This window comes from Podarcis cretensis (assembly GCF_951804945.1).
Source record: "Podarcis cretensis genome assembly, chromosome: 6".
Lineage (NCBI taxonomy): Eukaryota > Metazoa > Chordata > Lepidosauria > Squamata > Lacertidae > Podarcis > Podarcis cretensis.
Window position 1 is genome coordinate 64,602,262 of NC_137175.1, and position 18,808 is coordinate 64,621,069.

At 42.8% G+C, this 18,808-nt stretch overlaps 1 protein-coding gene across 2 annotated transcripts in view; it reads left to right on the forward strand.

Annotated features, from left to right (window-relative positions):
* Positions 1-18,765, forward strand: part of IL12RB2 (interleukin 12 receptor subunit beta 2) — a 31,976-nt gene extending 13,211 nt beyond the window's left edge. For both annotated transcript variants that reach the window (XM_079982017.1, XM_079982018.1), the window contains 10 exons: positions 678-816; positions 2,333-2,412; positions 5,265-5,481; positions 6,135-6,332; positions 7,214-7,315; positions 7,405-7,560; positions 8,321-8,455; positions 9,018-9,105; positions 10,764-10,863; positions 11,198-18,765. In XM_079982017.1, coding sequence (XP_079838143.1) covers positions 678-816; positions 2,333-2,412; positions 5,265-5,481; positions 6,135-6,332; positions 7,214-7,315; positions 7,405-7,560; positions 8,321-8,455; positions 9,018-9,105; positions 10,764-10,863; positions 11,198-11,734 — 1,752 coding nt within the window. In that variant the 3' untranslated portion in view covers positions 11,735-18,765. The remainder of the gene's footprint in view (positions 1-677; positions 817-2,332; positions 2,413-5,264; positions 5,482-6,134; positions 6,333-7,213; positions 7,316-7,404; positions 7,561-8,320; positions 8,456-9,017; positions 9,106-10,763; positions 10,864-11,197) is intronic.
* The last annotated feature ends 43 nt before the right edge of the window (positions 18,766-18,808 follow it).

Below are 18,808 nucleotides of genomic sequence, written 5' to 3' on the forward strand. Positions count from 1 at the left end.
CACAGAAGGGCTGTCCTAAAACACTCTTAAGGAAATGAAGCGAAGTCCATTACCATCTAAAGCAGGGGTGGCTAACCTTGTTTGGACTCCCAACTCCCATCAGCCCGAGCTAGCATGACCAACAGCCAGGGACAACGGAAGCTATGTGTCTGAAGTGCCACATTCTAACCACCCCAATGCAAATAGATGCCCCCACCAGGATCATAAGGTCTAAAATTACCTAAATGCACCACCACCAAGCATAAGGTAAAAAATCATGTTATTCTCCAGGTGACAGTGAAAGAAATGACCTCACAACCTGCTGTTCCATTCAACTTTAATGGGTTAATGAGGTGCTAATGGCGCCAACACTGTTAATTACTCCTCAGTTACACACACCTCTGAAGAGACAGGATGAGAGCTTGTGGTAAAGGAAATGCACCATTTGTTCCATTCAGCAATTAGTAGTATACAGTACTGTGATCCTGTATTGACCTAGCAAAGTGTTTCCCAAACTTAGGGTCTCCAGCTGTTTTTAGACTACAACTCCCATCATCCCTAGCTAGCAGGACCAGTGGTCAGGGATGATGGGAATTTAAGTTCAAAGACAGCTAGAGACCCACGTCTGGGAAACACTGGCCCAGCATTTGGTTTAGAAAACAGATTTGATGCTCACTGTATTTTCCTTTTCATTCAAGCTTGAAAATATAAACAGCAGAAGATATTATCTACATGACCTGAAGCCAGATACAGCATATGAATTCCAGGTTTCCTGCAGGTTCCTGCCCAACAAAGGATTATGGAGTGACTGGAGTATGTTGTTTCAAACAGAAGCAGGTGATACAATTTTGATATGCCTAGCATTTACTTTTGTACCTATGTAGAAATCAGATAACACATTCATGCTTGCAGCCAAACTATCATCTCATAGGAATTCGGTGAGGAATAGAAATAATATTCATATGGCCTGAAGACCCAAGCAACAAAACAAGACATAAGAAAGAAATATTTTTCTCTGTTCAGTGAAACAGATGCACAAGACTAGATCAGAAGAATCAAGGGTCTATAGTGAAAAGCTCTCATAGCAGTCATCACAAATCAGCAACAAGGTATACATGCAGAATACCCACTAACACAGCAAGGATGTGGAACCAATGTTGTGTGGCCTGCACAACAGAACTTCCCCGCCTTGTCCTCTCCCTGCAGGCTCCAATATCTGCCCTGGAGGGTCCTCCAAGCCTCTAGAGCAGATTTTGAGGGTATACGGGAGGCTGCAGGAGGGACGTAAGAGGAGAAGGTTCCACTGCAGGAGTAAGTCTGACGCATGAGCACAACAGCCTTTGGTCAGTCTCAAAGGTATTCAGATTCTAACATGCAAGACCTGCTTCATAATTATAAAAAACATTGTCCACTTTCCTTCAAACTGGACCATCGCACAGAACCATGTCACAAAGTCTTCATTTCCTCTGTGACTTAGAAAACTTTCAGCAACGATTTGTAGCTATGGCAATTTGTAGCTTATGGTCTTTGATGTCTTTGTGGGTTTCTGTCAAGCACAGAAAGACTTTACTATAAATTGTCACCCTTGCATCACTGACCAATAGTGATATAATCAGTTCCTGTCACTGACAGATGCAGTAAGAGGTGTGAACGTCTCCCTCTCACGCCTTTGTGGCAACTGACATTTTATCGTAGTACCTGCAAACCTTTTAAAAGTGCTTGGAATAAATGGAGGATAAGGGTATCAATAGCTACAAGCCATGGTAGCTATTGCTGCCTCTGGAATCAGAGACAGCATGCATTTGTGTGACAATTCAACAGTGAGAGAGGGCTGTTGCCCTCATCTCGGTTTAGGGGCTTCCCAGAAAGATCTGGTTGGTTTCTGTGGTAAACAATGCCATAGGTCAGCATGGAGAACTAGCCAAAAAATTGCTCTGGTTGTAGATGAAGTAACAATACAGTTACCCAAGAAAACAGAGTAAAGATGGCTAAATAAGGGGAGGAAGCAACAATACATGATGATTATGCCATTCAGGCACATCACCTTTCCACTATTCCCCCCCCCCCCTGCTTGCTCCAACAGTGACCCAACCACCATGACATATTTTGGATGAAAATATTAGCTCCAATCTCATTTGGCTAAGTCATGGTTATGTGAAGTGCAGGGGGGCTTTTATAGTTGCTTGCCAGGCAACTACACCAACCTACCTCATTCTTCAGTGGGGACCCGCCACTATATAAAACAACTATTCCTTCCCATTTGTTTTCTATGTGCTGTCCAATACTTTGCAAAAACCACACCCAAATCAACTATGCAATGTGTTATAAAGTTCTTCTTTCTCCTTTCATCCAGTACCACTTCAGCCAATTGATGTCTGGTATTTAATGGAAGATGTGTCTTCTGAAACGCAGAATATTACACTTTTTTGGAAGGTAAGAATATCTACGCACCTACGCCATTTAGAGGGTGTTGCTGTATGTGTATATAAACCAAAAGCATAATAGTTCCTTACCCTAATTTAGGGGTGGGAAATCTGTGGCTGCCCAGGTTTCGTTGGGACTACAACTGCCAAGATGGCTGGGGTTGATGGGATTTGGGTAAGCGACCCCATTACTGCATTAGAAAAGCAACTCCTCTTCAAAGAGCAAAAGTACATAGCAGAGTTCCCAATTTCTTTGGATCAACTGACATTCCATAGAATAGTGAGCTGCCAAAGGGTGGTGTAATAGTTGGCCTGTTAGAACTTGGCTGGAGAGACCTGGGATTGCATCCCTGATCAGCCATATGGCATGACTGCAATCCTATGAATAGCTTGCCCATTGAATTCAGTGGTGCTTTTGGTGGCCTAGGTGTAACTTGTAAAACACATCAGGTTGAATTCAAGGAAGTTGTACCCAGAAGAGACCCATTAAAATTGATGGGCCTAAGTTAGTCATTTCCATTAATTTCAACGGGTCCACTTTGAGTTTGACTAACATGGCATACAACCCAAAAAAACTTTTCCTAGTGGAAATGCAACCTTTGGCTTTTAATTGCAAATGCACAGAAGAAAGAAGTACATAGAAGTACAAAATGCAGAGAAGTACATAGAAGTACAAAATGCAGAGAAGTACAAAGAAGTGCTACCATTTAAACCACTAACATGTAGTAAGAGAATGAGGAAAATAACCAAGGGCTCAGGACTGATTTCCTTTGATGAGGTTCCAACTCTAGGTGCCTCCAGATGAGGCGTGTTTAAATACTTACTGTCACAAAGTTTACATGTTAGTTAGACTAGGTCTGATCTCCATGAAACACTCATTCTGATTTCTTTAGAAAGTGTTACACATCATCTTGCTGATAATTCATTCATCCCACATTTTCAATGCATTTCCCTGTCACTTTCCAAACTGCAAGAAGTCTTTTCGCGTATGTGGTTTTGCACTAGGTTAACAGAGCACCTGAATCCACTTTAAATGTGCACACTTAAAGTTCTGGAACGTGCTTAAATGCCCACCTCAAAATACAGGCACCCTTCCTCTAAGCCAATCTCTCCACAAAGCAAACTTAGAAACCATGCACATGCCAGACCAATGAAGGTACATCAGTTGCTCTGGCAGATAACACCATTCCTGCCCTAAGAAAAGGCCATAAGCAAAGTTTCTCTCCCCACATACCCACTTCCTGTTCCATTATACCACTGCCTTCCCCTCATTCCCCTCTGCTACTCACTTCTTAGTACAGCTTTGCTCAAACAAGCAGTTTCTTACCTGTTTTTGTTATTCACACTGAAAGCAGATTCTCATTCATACTGGCTGCTTCTTAGAAGAGAGGAAAGACATGCTGCAGTTTCACCTGTGCTTTCTTCAGCTTGCGGTATTCTTGGTTCCACCCATTTGTCACCTTTGCCTCTGTTTGAGAGTTAAGAATCCTTAATGAGGCACACCCTACAATACTTCAATGAAATGCACTAGTAGACTATGTCGTCTTTCCCTCACATTCCCTCCGAGTTCAATAATACTAGCATCAACACACACACACACACAGAGCTTCCCCAAATAATCCTGGAATTCTAAGTAGTTTAACAATCAATCCTTCTTCCCATGGAACTCTGGGAACTGTCGCTCTCTGAGGGGAGTTGGGGTCTCCTAACATCTCTCACTACCTTCACAAACACCAGCTCCTTGGGTTCTTTAGGGGAAACCATGATGGTTTAAAGTGGCCTGAAACTGCTTTAAATGTGAAGGGACATGGAGCCTCAATATAAGGGGAATTAATAAGGAGAGTTTGTATTTCATGTGCCCAAGTCTGCTCTTAAATGAAAGTAGCCTGTGCCAAGCTAGTGAAGTATGCTCTTGACTAATGTTTTTTTTTGTCAAGAGCACTTTGAGAGGTTTTTTTTGGGGGGGGGGGATATACTTGCTACAATTGGACCAGCCATGGGCCCACTTCACCTTCCATGCAATGCATTGTGGGAGGTGAAGCTTCTTACACACACACACTCAGCCACTTCCCTCAAGCCAGCTTCTCATCAAATTGTAGTACAGTAATATAAACAATGACGGGAGTCTGAGGGAAGAAGAGATGTTTTCTTTTGCCGCGGCAGCCAAATTCATTCTCTCTCAGCTCCAACTCCCCATCTGTCAAATTGGAACAACATCAGAGGGCTTTGGTGAGGGCAGTCTGAAAGAAACCTGCATCTTAAAATGCTGCACCAATACTGAGGGACAGCAGCTTGCTTCAATACGGGAAGCCAAGTACCACATCCGCACTCACCCCATAATACTAACAAGGATTATTTGAACAAGCCTCCTTCTCTCAGCCTGGCTTCCCTTGGAAGTTTCTTAGACTGACACTTGTGTGTTAGAAAATGCTGTAGAAATTACTTTTAAAATATAACAAATGGTAACCTCTCAGGAGCTTGTCATTTCTGCCCCACCTTTTCTTAAGGCGGCTTACATGACTCCTCTCTGCTCCCATTTTATCCTCACAACCCCCCTGCAAGGAAGGCCAGTTATGCTTGGAAGGGGTATATGTGGCTGGCCCAAGTTCATCCAGAGAGCTTCATGGTTGGGGGGGCGGTGGCGGGGAGGAGAGGGAATTTGAACCTGAGTCTCTAATGGCCAACTGAATGAACACTGGCTTCAAACTGCTGCTATAACTTGTTTCGTGTGTGGGCGTTGGTGAAATATGCAAAGAAAAACATACGCTATTTTATTTTATTTTTTAATAGATGAGTGTATTAGAAGTGAGAAGGAAACATGCAAAGTAAAACATACGCTATTTTATTTTATTTTTTTAATAGATGAGTGTATTAGAAGTGAGAAGGAAAAGTCTTGAGTATAGAGTGACGTTTTCAGCCCTAAACCAGATGCGTCAAAGAGACACGGGAACAAATTCTACAGTGCAGACCACATTCTCACAAATCATTCCTAAGACAGACTATAGCATTACAATTTGTTCTCACAACTCACGGGGAATATCCCAACCCATTTATATCACTACTAAACTAGGAATTACAGGTAAGACCCTTTCCCCCGATTCATCTGATTTCAATATGATTCTGTCTATTACAAAGCTGCACTGCGATGTTTTATACATGGCAAACCATCATTTTAAGTTTATTAGATTTTTTTACTCCAGTTGTAAGTAATAGGTCAGCATTGTCCTGAGGAGGGAGTAACACACACAGCTTTGTTTAGATTTGTGTTTAGTATTTGATCACAGGTATCCTTCCCATAATTTCCTAGTGGAAAGAGAAAACCCTTAACTGGCAAGGACTGTGGCATTAACTATGGTAACTATTATGTTCCTGTATAGTGCCTAGCAATTTTAGGTGCTTTATAAATAATGTATTATTGTTGTTACTGTATTTGTTATCAATGCTACACAAATGACTTAGAATTACACTTGGGTCCAGGCTAAGAAAGTTCGGATTTAGTCCCACTTGAAATCGATGGGACAAGTTAGCCATGATCAACAGAACTAAAACATGATTTATTATAGTCTAGACTTAATCCATATTGCTTAGTTCCAGTTCTTATTCCATCTCAAGTTACTTTTACTCTTGGATAATTTTGATTTCTGATGTTGTACTCCTGTGTTCAGCTATGGATTTAATATTTTTTCCTGGTGTTTCTCTCTCTCCCTCCCCCCAAAAAAAACTTTTCAAAAGATCTGCCACCCCCAAACCATCTTTCTGCTGTATCTCTGGGAAACGGAAGAATCTCTGTTGCATGGGAAGCCCCTATTGCACCTTTCCCTTTTATCAATGGCTATGTTCTACAATGGGCAGAGCTCCATCACAGCAGTGACTTGAGAACTCCCATAACCTGGCTCAAAATCCCCGTCTCCAATCTCACAGCAACAACAGGTAAGTTGCACAGGAGGAGAGTAGTGGGCATCCCTGTGGGCTTTATTAGGGGAAAGGCTAGCTCTGTGCACTTGGCAAAGGATGGTCAATTACAGCTTTTTGGATAGCACTTCACCCCCACACACATTAGGCTGCAGCTTTGCACTGCACAATAGTTCGTTCTGCCTTCCAATATTTCCAGATGGCAAGAGATTATCTCTTTTGAGCTGCAGCTCTCATCATAGTCACTGGAGGCAAAAGAGGAATTTGTGTCCTGTCAGTCTCAATGAGCTGAGCTCATCTAATAAAAGCAAGCTGCTCAACACCTTATTACTACCAAACTCAATGTTAGCTTTCAGTTCCCTCCATGTCCTTATTATTATTATTGCACATTCAGGATGATTTGTGCTAATGATGCTCTCAAGGTGGGCATACATGATCCCACATTCAATACTGTTTGCAACTGGAAAGGTTTTGGGGTTTGGAAAAGCTTCCTTTCCAGTCAGTGCATAGTCCATTGCTTCCACCTGAAATCCCATAACTTTTTATATCACAAAAGTTGTGGTTTATTTTTCTTTCACTTTTGAAGTTCTGTAGCCCCTCCAGACAGCAATAATGTGATAGCACTGGGGAAGCCTCACAGGACTGGCAAAGCAGAACAAATCCACCACTAAAGCATTATTATTATTTTCCTTTGTTCCCTGTTTATTTGGGTCATTCCATTTGACTCACAGGAATATAAATGCTTTGTAAATGCAGTGCTCTAAAAACCATGTTTTACACCTATGTCCAACCTATGACTAAATATCAGGTGTTGTCCAGCCCATGCTTTCTCAAACTAGGCTTGGACTCAGTCTCACAATAGACAGATTTGCATCAAATACCATTATTGTCCTTTCTAGAGAGCCTAAAGCCTAACACCTGTTATCAAATCAGTGTGTTTGCCCTCTACCAGAACAGAGCAGGAAGAGCCGCTTCCACAACAGAAGATGTATCAGCAAAAGGTAAGGGCAAAGGCACTCCAGACCTAAACATACCTTTGAGACCCAACATAGTCAATTCAGTTTTCTCAAGATGATTTCATGTTTTGCAGCCCCATTAAAAGGACCTCAAATTAACACAACAGTAAAAGAAAGAAGCATTTTGGTCTCCTGGCAGGAAATTCCGGACGATCATCAATTGGGCTGCATTGTTCACTTCAAGTTATACTTGCAAAAGCAATTTGCCATGGTGCCCCCTAAAGTCTATGGTAGGTATCTGTTAAAAATTAGGGCTTGGATCCCTCTACTGAAGGTGGCAAATCTGTGGCCATACGGGTGCTGTTGAAACTTCCAACTCCCATTGGCTCCAGCCATCATGGTCAAAGGTGATAGGTGTGGGGGCCTTGCAACATCTGGAGCTGTCCCTCTATGGAAAAAAATGGGAGCAAAGTTTCTCAACAGAGGGGAGGGGTGCCCTGGCTCCCGTCCCACAACATGACAACAGATGCACAAATCACTTCGATACACTGTTGTCATTCTTTGTTTTAGCTTAGATTTTGTTAATTAATGCTGGGCATTTTACTGTGAAATCACTGTGAAAGCAAATTTTAGCCGAATTGATATTGGGAGACATCCAGTGATGGTGCCTGCTTGCGTAAGGGGACTTCGTTTCTTTTCCCTTAATGCACCCTCAAAATACGCTCTGGAGAAGATCCCAATCCTCTGGAGCAGATTTCAGGGATGTGCAAGGAGATGCTGCAGAGGGGACGGGAGGAAGGACAATCTCTGCTGCACAAGCAGGAGCCACACTGGGTTTCACTTCAGAAACAAATTAACTGCTGAGACCCTAGGCAGAAATGGTTGGCAGCAGATGGAGAAGCTCAGAAGTGCTTGTTGAAGTTGTAGACTACTGCAAATGCTTGGTGAAAGATGGGTGTGGATGGGAGAAAGTACTTGTGACTTGATACTAGCTGATACTCATATTTCCCTCATTCTCTTCCTTTTCAACCTTCTCCCCGCTCCCAACAGATATACCTAGCACAGCCCCACAGCCGTTCTCTGTAAGAAGTGTAGAGCCTGGTGCTGCATATGTTTTATGGATGACAGCTTCCACAAAAGCTGGAGAGAGCCCTGAAGGAAACAAAGAAGAGGTTTACATAAAAGGTCATTATTGGGGGGGGGGTGGATTAAAGGTTTTGGCTCCATAGTAGTACACTGAAGGCACTTCCAACTTTGCACACCACAGGGTGAGCTACTGGCACTGAAGACAGGTTTGGGGAAGAGTTTGGTCACTGGTGTGGGTGGATGTATCAGCTTGGCTCAGATGTAGTTCTGCCTATCAAGCATCGTTAGGAATGCAAAAGCTGGCCTATACTGAATCAAGCCATTTGTCTAGCTCAGTATTGTCTGTAATGACAGTGGCTCTCCAGGGTTTCAGGCAAGGGTCTCTCCCAGCCTTATCTGAAGACTGAATCATCTGCATGCAAATAATTTGTTCTGCCACAAAGTTGTGCCATTTCCTCAACATAGTGAACAGCATCATACATCTGAAATAATACTAGTTCTGCATAAGAATTGCAAGAATTGCTGAACGCATCAGAGAAGCGCATCTCAGATTTTTAGCAATAGGTTAGAGAATGTTTTAAAGCTCCCTTCCCATTAGAAGAAGTTGGCATAATTATGATAAAGAAGTCTTTCTAAAGTAACAGATATCTTGCACTTACAGATGCACCCAGCTGGGGTTCTGCTCTAACAATCTGCATTATTGTGGGTCTTTCCATCTGTCTCTGTTTTGTGCCATCCATTAGGCAAATGTAAGTGAATGCTTTCTTTCTAAACATTTAACAGCATGCAAATGGTATACTGAAGAACAGTAGTGTAATGATAAAAAAATGCATACAGTGTTCAGGTTACATGGTCAGGTTACATGGTCAGGCCCTATGCTCATTAAACCCAAACTCCAAATCTCCTGTTGGGTTCTCAATAGGTTTTAAACGGAAAACTCCAAAGAGAATAAAAAACGTTGTGACTTTTACAAGTTAACAACAAATCTGATTTTGACAATTTCAGTACTTCAGTGCATCTCTGAGGAATACTCTGGAAATCTATGCAACAGGAGAGTGTTAATGAGCCAATAGTGGCTCATAGGCAGCTTATGTCAGGAGATTTAAAAGAGGATACACAGCTTCCCCCTAGCCTCCCCCAGCCAAGAGTACTAGGAGGTAGAAGGTCCAACCGAAGGGGCTCCATGGATACAGCAGTTTCTTGGAATAGGAAGAAACAGCACAGAGAATGGCTTGAGTGAGAAGGAAAGTAAGAAAAAAGGAGAAATAAAAGTGAGCGGCCACAATGTGGTTAAGGAAGCAGAATTAGTGGCAGGGGTGGTGTATGTTGCACATATAGATAAGGGGGACATTTTGGTGTGAGTTTCTTAGGTTTAGGAGCATCAGTAGTCCTAAGATAAAGGACCATAAAGGTGAAGGTAAAGGGACCCCTGACCATTAGGTCCAGTCGTGGCAGACTCTGGGGTTGTGGCACTCATCTCGCTTTATTGACCGAAGTAGCTGGCATACAGCTTCTGGGTCATGTGGCCAGCATGACTAGGCCGCTTCTGGCGAACCAGAGGAGTACATGGAAACACCGTTTACCTTCCCATTGGAGCGGTACCTATTTATCTACTTGCACTTTGAGGTGCTTTCGAACTGCTAGGTTGGCAGAAGCTGGGACCGAGCAACTGGCACTCACCCTGTCGTGGGGATTCGAATCGCCGACCTTCTGATCGGCAAGTCCTAGGCTCTGTGGTTTAACCCACAGCACGACCCGTGTCCTATAAGATAAAGGACCATAGCTGAATGCTAACCATAATTACCACAATTTTTAACTTGAATATGATTATCATAAAACAGAGACATAGAGGCCGAGCCATTTAACTTCATTTGGCCCTGCAGAGACCCCATCAACATGAGGAAAACAGCATCATGTATAAAATCCCAGCATATTGTGCTAGAAACATGTCTCCTTGCATAACTATCTGGATTAAAGGTAAAGGTAAAGGTACCCCTGCCCGTACGGGCCAGTCTTGACAGACTCTGGGGTTGTGCGCCCATCTCACTTAAGAGGCCAGGGGCCAGCGCTGTCCGGAGACACTTCCGGGTCACGTGGCCAGCGTGACATCGCTGCTCTGGCGAGCCAGAGCCGCACACGGAAACGCCGTTTACCTTCCCGCTGGTAAGCGGTCCCTATTTATCTACTTGCACCCGGAGGTGCTTTCGAACTGCTAGGTTGGCAGGCGCTGGGACCGAGCAGCGGGAGCGCACCCCGCCGCAGGGATTCGAACCGCCGACCTTTCGATCGGCAAGTCCTAGGCGCTGAGGCTTTAACCCACAGCGCCACCTGCCCTCCCAACTATCTGGATTAGTAGTTCACAAATAGATTTGCAAGTACTGTATTGTTTTGTACTGTTTCCTTCTAGGCTTTCCTCACTACTTTCTGTTTTGCTTTGTGGGTGGCATGGGAAAGCTGTTCCAGATCCAGCCAACTCTTCATGTACTAAAGAGTTTGCATCTGTAGAGGTAAGCTTGCCTGTCACTGGTGTCACCTGTAGGAATCTCTTTGCTGATGTGCTAGTTTCTGGAAAGAGCCAAATAGCTGCCTTAAATAGCTTGCCAGCAGAGAAACAACTGCAGAAGATGCAAATAATTTTGCTACTGCCATTTGCTAGTAGGGAAAAAGAGAGGAAATTTTGTTCCTGCTAACTTTCTCTCACACAAATTTCATAGCCTGCTAAATGCTGTAGCAAGTTCCCGTGCAGAATCACTGGCTTTTATGGAAAAGCAGTTTGCTTTTAGGGAAAGGTAAAAAATACTTGTGTGTTAACTGAAATTTCTCCCCTATCTCCTCAAAAAGGGTGAACACAGCTTCTATTCTACACAGTTCCTAAAGAACCAGAACAGCATTGAAGAGCCTGAAACTCTACAAATAGAGGAGGTCCTCATGAAGAGGCAACAGATGCCATCTGTGGATGTGTCCCTCTTCAAACCCACAGAGGAAGGAGGAGGGAGCCACAACTGGGCAACTGCTGTCAGCTTCCAGGAAGAGGATCTAATTGTGAAAAACTTGGACTATGACCCTTTGATCACCACCAGGACAGATGATGCCAGCCAGCAGCAGCTGCTGCCTTTGTACAGAAAGGTTGGACCCGAAGAACCAAGTCAAGGGCAGGGATTTTCAGTGTACCTTGCCAGTCCACATGGCAATGTAACAGTGGACTACTTACCGACTATTTCACCTGCCATTATGGACACTGGTGAAGACAACGGCGAATCTGAACTAAACCCATTATTTATTTTCCAAAGAACCTCTTTTCTACCACAGACATGCCCCTTTGGTGGAAAGCTTACTCTAGACGCTATACAAATGGACTGTGATTCTTTCACAGAGTAAGGCCGCATTCGTGTAACATCTTATCCAGGAATGCTTTAAACTTAATGGGAGTAGACAGGATATAGCACAACAGGCCTTCCTTAATCCCCTCACCACCTTCATGTGAAACCTAGCGTGAGGAAGTTCATGAGGACAAAGTCCCTTATTTAGGTTCCAGCATAAATATGAGGTAGTAATTGCTGCACTAGCTCAGTCACACAAGAAATGAAAGTTAAAAAGTTGCCGTATCTAGAATAAAGTGAGAATGTGTATCAAAAGTGGTTTCAGAGAACTGTGGGTTGTAGCCAAGTTAGCCCATTTAGGAAAGGAATTCTGCCTATGCAGCCAGACTTCTCCCCGTGTGCCCCCATCTGCTCCCAAGGGTTGAGGGAACTCCTAGAACAGATGTGGGGACATGTGGAGAGGAAATCCTGTTGTGCAGGTCAAAGTCCTTGTTCTAACAGGATGTCTTCATTGGATACAATCCTGAATGTGTATGAAGCTCCCAGTTAAAAAACCAAACAGGTTGCAATGCAGAGGAGTGTGAGGGAGATGTTTGATCCCAGTGGGACTTTCTGGCTGTTGGCTCTTCTCAAATAGAAGCCCCCTTCTCTTCTACTCCATTGTATAGCAAGCATCCATTGTCCACAGTCCATGAACAACGTGGATGTTATGCGTTGCCCTTGCCTCTCAAGCCTAAAGAGGTAATATTTTGAGACTGGAAAATCTAAGTCCAGCACAGGCATTCAGGTCCACCATTTTACAGTTCATTGTCTGAGGATGTATCTAAATCAATATCATGATATTGTGTAATAATTTCCCTACACAGTCTAGATTATTGGGATTAGCTGCAGGAAAAATAGGGCCCCAATTCCTAAAAGAGTTGTGGTAAGAATAACACACTACCAGGATAGGATACTAAAGTGACAAAAGACACAAATATTAACAGATATCCACTGAATATCCTCAGAAAAGCATCACTTGATAGCCAATTATTATGGTAGTAGCATAATACCTCTACCACTATAATACTTGCCTCTCATCTTCTACAGGTTATTAAGACTGTCATCATCTCTTCCTCATCTCACACATGGCAAGGTAACTCTAGACACTAAAGTGTAGTGATTATTTGCAGTTACCATTGTAGCAATAATAAAAATGTACCCAAAACAATGTTTTCTGTGTAATAAACCCTATTTTCCCCAACAGTAGCAGAAGTAACAAAGAAACAGGGAGAATGAATCAGCACTGCCAGAAATAAATGAATGAACCAATGCAAATTCAGAGTTCATTGTGTTAATTAAAAAGTAGAGAAGAGCTAAAAATATAGTTTAATTTTCAAATCCTATGCATGCATTTTCAAGTGATTCCCCATACATTTTCAATGTAGGAAACCTGAAACACAACCCCATTCTTTCCAATAGACACCAGCATTGCCTAGCTTATAAGATCTTCCGCAGTAAAATGTGTTTACTAAAACAATCTTACCTTTACAGCATGCTCTCTCTCAATTTTCTGCCTTCTTTTAACATTTGCTATTCCTAATTTGCAATTTCTAAATGCTTGTATGAAATGCCATATGGCTAAGATCTCAATGGAACAACTCAGTCTGTGATAGTGGAGCAGAAACCTTCATTTTTCTTGCAGACATGAAATGAGTTCTGCAGCTATTTAATCATAGGCACCTGGCAACTTTTGCACAACTTCAGCTGACTCCTGTTGACAGAGTATCACTGCTACTAATTCCTTGAAAGAAAATTCCAATTATTGGGTGTCCTCAGGTAAGGCAGGTGAGGCTCTTATAGTAGTAATGAGTAGTAACTTATGGCAGGTTTGATCTGTTATGGCTGGAAAATTCTGAGATTTCTACTTTGCCTTGTTATAAAAATTGTCATTTTGACAAAGCAGCCATTCCAGGTTGCCTGCAATGCCTAAACAATATATTTTATTAAAAGAACAAGAACAAGGTTTGGCTTGAAGCTCCACCAGAGGTCAGTTTATTGTGATATTGATGCCTACTCCCAAGATATACCTTGGTCACTGTGTTTCTCTAGAGCAGGGCTAGCCAACCTCTCCAGAGGTTTCAGATGAAAACTCGCCATCCCTGACCCATTGGCCACGCTGCTTTGGGCTGATGGGAGATTTAAACCACTTAATTACTTAAGGATAATAGTTTCATCACCACTTAGCTTGCCTCTTGTTCTTTCTAGGGTAGGAGATTAAAGCCAAACTGTGGTTTTCTTTGAGCCTTTAAATCTCTGGTAGTGAGCTCATGGGTTGCTCTCCAAGAATAACTGATCGTAAGAGCGGGTCCTTAAAACAAGAGCTTACCAAGTTGAAGGATTTACACTTTTTTTTACACTTTGTTCCATTATCACTCCCTCTATTTCCAAATCACATCTTTCCCAGTTGTCCAGATGTATCAAAAGCTGCATGAACACACACATGCACAGAGAGAGACAGACCCAGAGGTTAGCAGGAATAGGGGGGAAATAACTAGAAAAATCCTAAGAGGGGGGACCCCAGAAGCAGCCCAATGAGGACTTAAGAGGGCATGGAGTCCTGTGTGTGTGAAAACAGTTTGGAGGGGGAAAGGCATGGAGTGAATGGAAAATGAAAGCTGAGGAAGAGACTTATCACAATGAGAAGTTATTTTTAAATGTCCGCAAGGACAAAGTGAGAGCTATTGACATAAATCGGTGGAGAAATTGAACATTTTAAGGTAGCTGGGATTGGATATGTGTGCTAACCTCACCCAAAAGCACCGGGGTGTGTGTGTTCAAAGTTGCCTAGTGAGAACAGTGCATGCTCGTGGGGAAAGGGAAAGGGAAAGGGAAAGGGAATGGAGTGACTGGAACCTTGAACAAAAGCACTTCATACTGCAACATTTTGTTACAGGGCTCCATGTTTCGACTGCCAGTCCTTGCATAACCAAACTGATCACCAATGCACAAGGGATAAGTGTAAGCAGACTTGGGGGAACCCAGAATTTGGAAACACTACAAAAGGTCTTTAAGGGGGGGGGGAATCCCAAGGGAGGAGTAGAATGCAGCAGCTGGAATCCTGAACAGCAGCACCTCACATTGAAATGTCTTGTTAGAGGCTCCACGGGTCTCTGCTAGTGCAAGATGACCAGGTTAAAATGGTAGTAAGACGACAAGCTGCTACACTGGGGGACCTTCCAGCACAACAGAAGTGGTATTGGGGGAACCTGCAGAAGGGGGAATCTGCAAAAATCACACATCGCTCCAGTGGGGAGTTACAACTAGAGTGGAGCCCTTCCGTTCATGGAACTGGGCAGACTGGATCCAATGTTCTGGATTTTGTACCACACAATTCCAAGACAGCAAAGATATATTGCAACAGGACACAAACATTTACATCAACAATGTCTTAAGATAGATAGATAGATTCTTTATTGTCATTACACAAGTGCAACATTGCACAAGTGCAACGAAATTGGATGCCATCCCTTAAAAACAACAAAAGCAAAACAACAACAACAACCAAACAAACCACATTCCAGCCACACCCACACCCACACCCATCAAACTCCCAGGTCACACTCCATAATTTAACCCCTCCATAATTTGCAGTTTAACAGTTGCATCAGAAGTAACAGTATAAGACTGTTCTTTCTATAGCACTTAAGATGAATTACAACTCCGCCTTTACATGCGCACCTTGTTCATTTAGATACACTTCTTAGGTAGCCTTGTGAGCTCTTCTCCAGCACCACATACTGCAGTACTTCTGAGCATTGCACACAGAGACCCTTGCTGCTATTGATTTACACAAAGCGTAAATGCACCTAAAATGCAATTGTGTTATCCCAGAGTGATTTGGTCTCACCACTTTCCCAAAGAAATTTGTATTGATCCAACGTTGTATAGACCAAATCTAACAACTGCCATTTCCCATGTGTTGGGAGCATTCCACCATGCAGAGTGCCACACTTGACAGAAGCTAGTCTGAAAGCAGCTTAGATTCGCAATGTTTTAACGCTGATCTAACTTAAGAGGCACCAAATGCCTATTTTTTACATGCAGCATCAATCCCACCCGTATAATGGGAACGGTAGCCTTCTTTGTGGTCAATTTCCCCTAACAGAAGGGTTTTGGAGCTGCCACTGACTTGTATGATGTTTTATACACTTTTGAAAAATGAAAGCCTGGTGAAGATTCAAGTTCCAGTCGAAGCTTTCTATTGATTCACTCTCTGGCTGGGCACCTACTGTTAAGAGCACCATGGATCAACCCCTTTTCATTACCCTTTGTGTCTCACTAAATCTAGCTCAGATTATACCTCTTTTTCAGAGGAAGCAATCCCATCTTTTAAAGTTCACAAGATGGTTCTGTGTCGAGGAAGACTACCAACTCCATCTGGTATTCCATCTGAGATCCTACCTACCTACGCACTGTCTTGCCAGAGTGGTGCATGCTTTGGTTACTTCCCACTTGGACTACTGCAATGCGCTCAGCATGGGGCCACCTTTGAAATGATTTGGAAACTACAATTAATCCTGAATGTGGCTGCCAGGATGGTGACTGGGAGCAGCCACTGGGACTGTAGAACACTGGTCCTTAAAAAACTGGCTCATAGTACATTTCAGAGAACAATTACTGGTGACCTTTAAAGCGCTAAATGGCCTCTGCCCAGTATACCTGAAGGAGCGTCTCCACCCCCATCATCCAGCCAGGACATGGAGGTCCAGTTCTGAGGACCTTCTGGTGGTTCCTTCATTGCAAGAAGTTACAGGGAACCAGGCAGAGGGCCTTCTTGGTAGTGGCGCCCGCCCTGTGGAATGCCCTCCCATTAGATGTAGAAGAGATAAAATGATTATGCAACTTTCCACAGACATCTGAAGGTAGCCCTGTATCAGGAAGTTTTTAATATCTGTTGTTTCAGTTCTGTTATACTCTACTGGAAACTACCCAGTGTGGTAGGGCAACCCAGTCAGATGGGCGGAGTATTAAATATATAAGTGATTTGCCTGGTGAGTCCTGGTGACGTATGACACAATCAGATGATGTGCAAGTAGCATGATGTGTTTCTTTAAAGAAAACTCCAATTCTCTCAACCTTGTACAAGATCACCTCAAGTAGCATGAAACATGAGAGGAAAGAAGAGCTGGAACATATACTTTCAGTGCTTTTCCAAAGAACTGGCTACATATTATGAGGATTCCAACAAGAGCTGTATTTCAGCTTTCTTCATCACTTTTATACCCACAAAGTCCAATATGCTATGATCCTATCCATTCTTGAAGAGATCATCTCTACAGCCCCTAAAGTATTCAGAAAAGACGTTTTATATACAGAAACCCAAACAATCCACTGCATGTGTGCTTAAAAATAAAGCCAGTGTGAATAAATAAATGAATTAAAATGGTAACTAGACACTTTTTTGGCACCTACAACCCCAGGTCCCAGGAGCCACATGGCTCCTACCTTTTCTATCCCAGTTTTGAACACTGCTTCAAAGCCTACAACATTGAAGTCAAGTCATTGTGACCGGCAACCAAAATGACTGTATGACATATGAGAAATGTAGTCTGTAGATTTTCCACACAAAATAAATGGGGATTGTTTTCTGATGGCTAATCGTAGCAGGTTGAGGGATCCTAACTTCCAGAGTATTAGGTTCATAGCAAGGAATGTTGAAATGTGAATACATGAATAAAAATATGTGGATACAAGCAACCAAAAAATTCTCCTGCAATGTATGCAAATTGCTAACAGCAGAATTTGATCTACACATCCTATTTTTTGTAGAAATACATTGTTCATTAATTTCCAAACGCTAAGACTTTATGGTGCTCTACAGTCTATATTCTTCTAAAAACAGTTATTTGCTCATAATTGTCTCTCCTCCCATTATTTTAATATGCTATAGCTTACTGTACAGCTTTTCTACTTTACTGTGCGCACAAGTGAAAACTATTTCAAAACCTCAGAAGCTTCACCATATGCATTTTCATAGCAGAGGCAGGCAGACTTCAGGCTTCTGTTTGTTTGTTTTTTACTAGAATTCTGGGTTCTGTCAATTAAGAGCCAAACTGGTGGCTCAGGGGGCAGCGCCAGTGACAATATGCTGCATCCTTCAAAGTGTACACTTGTGTGACCACACCTACAGGAATCTATTCACATCTGGAGCTACTGATGGTTCAATGATTCCAATTAAAAATATACCAGGGGAGCTGCACAACTTGGTCAAAGACAAGTGAGGAAGATAAAAATGAGTGACAAAACTGACAACCCCAAAGCCAGTCATTTTGAGTTCATGGCTGAGAATACTGGTGGTGGGCATTTGTAACCAACCTCTACTGAACAGAGCTGGAATAGTGTATCCTCCATCACAGAACACATTCCAACACGAGTAGCCACATCCAAGCCATGGAACATACCCAACACTGTTCAGCTACCACAATGGAACCTTCCCCTCTTCTCCAGGTTCCTGCATAACTCAGCATCTGTTCCAGAGGATTGGAGGACCCTCCAGGGCAGACTTTGAAGGCACACAGGGAGGACAAATGGAGAAATCCATTGTGCAAGTGCAACTCCCAATGCGGAGTGTTGGATATAAGCCCATATTCACTTGGGCAGAATGTCAATGGGGCCTGCTCTCAATGTGGACCACGATCGAAGAAGTCAAAACCAAAATGAACCAACCCAACTAAAGCTGCATGCAAAGTACTTACACAAAGTCTCATTCAAATCAGTAGGAAAATTGCTTATGAACAGATATGCACAGGCTCAGCCTGCAAATTCCAGAAAATGCAGAGTATTTTTGCACACAGCTATTCATTTAAGTCTCGTCCACCCCTGTCAGCCCAGAACATAAAACACTGTCCAAGTACAGAAAAATTTAAAGACAAGCTGAAATATAGTTGATACAACCAAATGTAATAATATATAGCAATGCACAATTTACCAAAAAAGAGAGAGAGAGGTCGTCACTGGTTTGTGTTTAATGCATAAGTGCTTTAAGGCTTTAAAAACAAACAAGTTTGTTTTTTCTCAACCAGGACCCAAGTTCTAAAATATGGGACTGGGGGGGGGGGGAATACCTCTCAGCATCTGCAAAGTCCTCTTT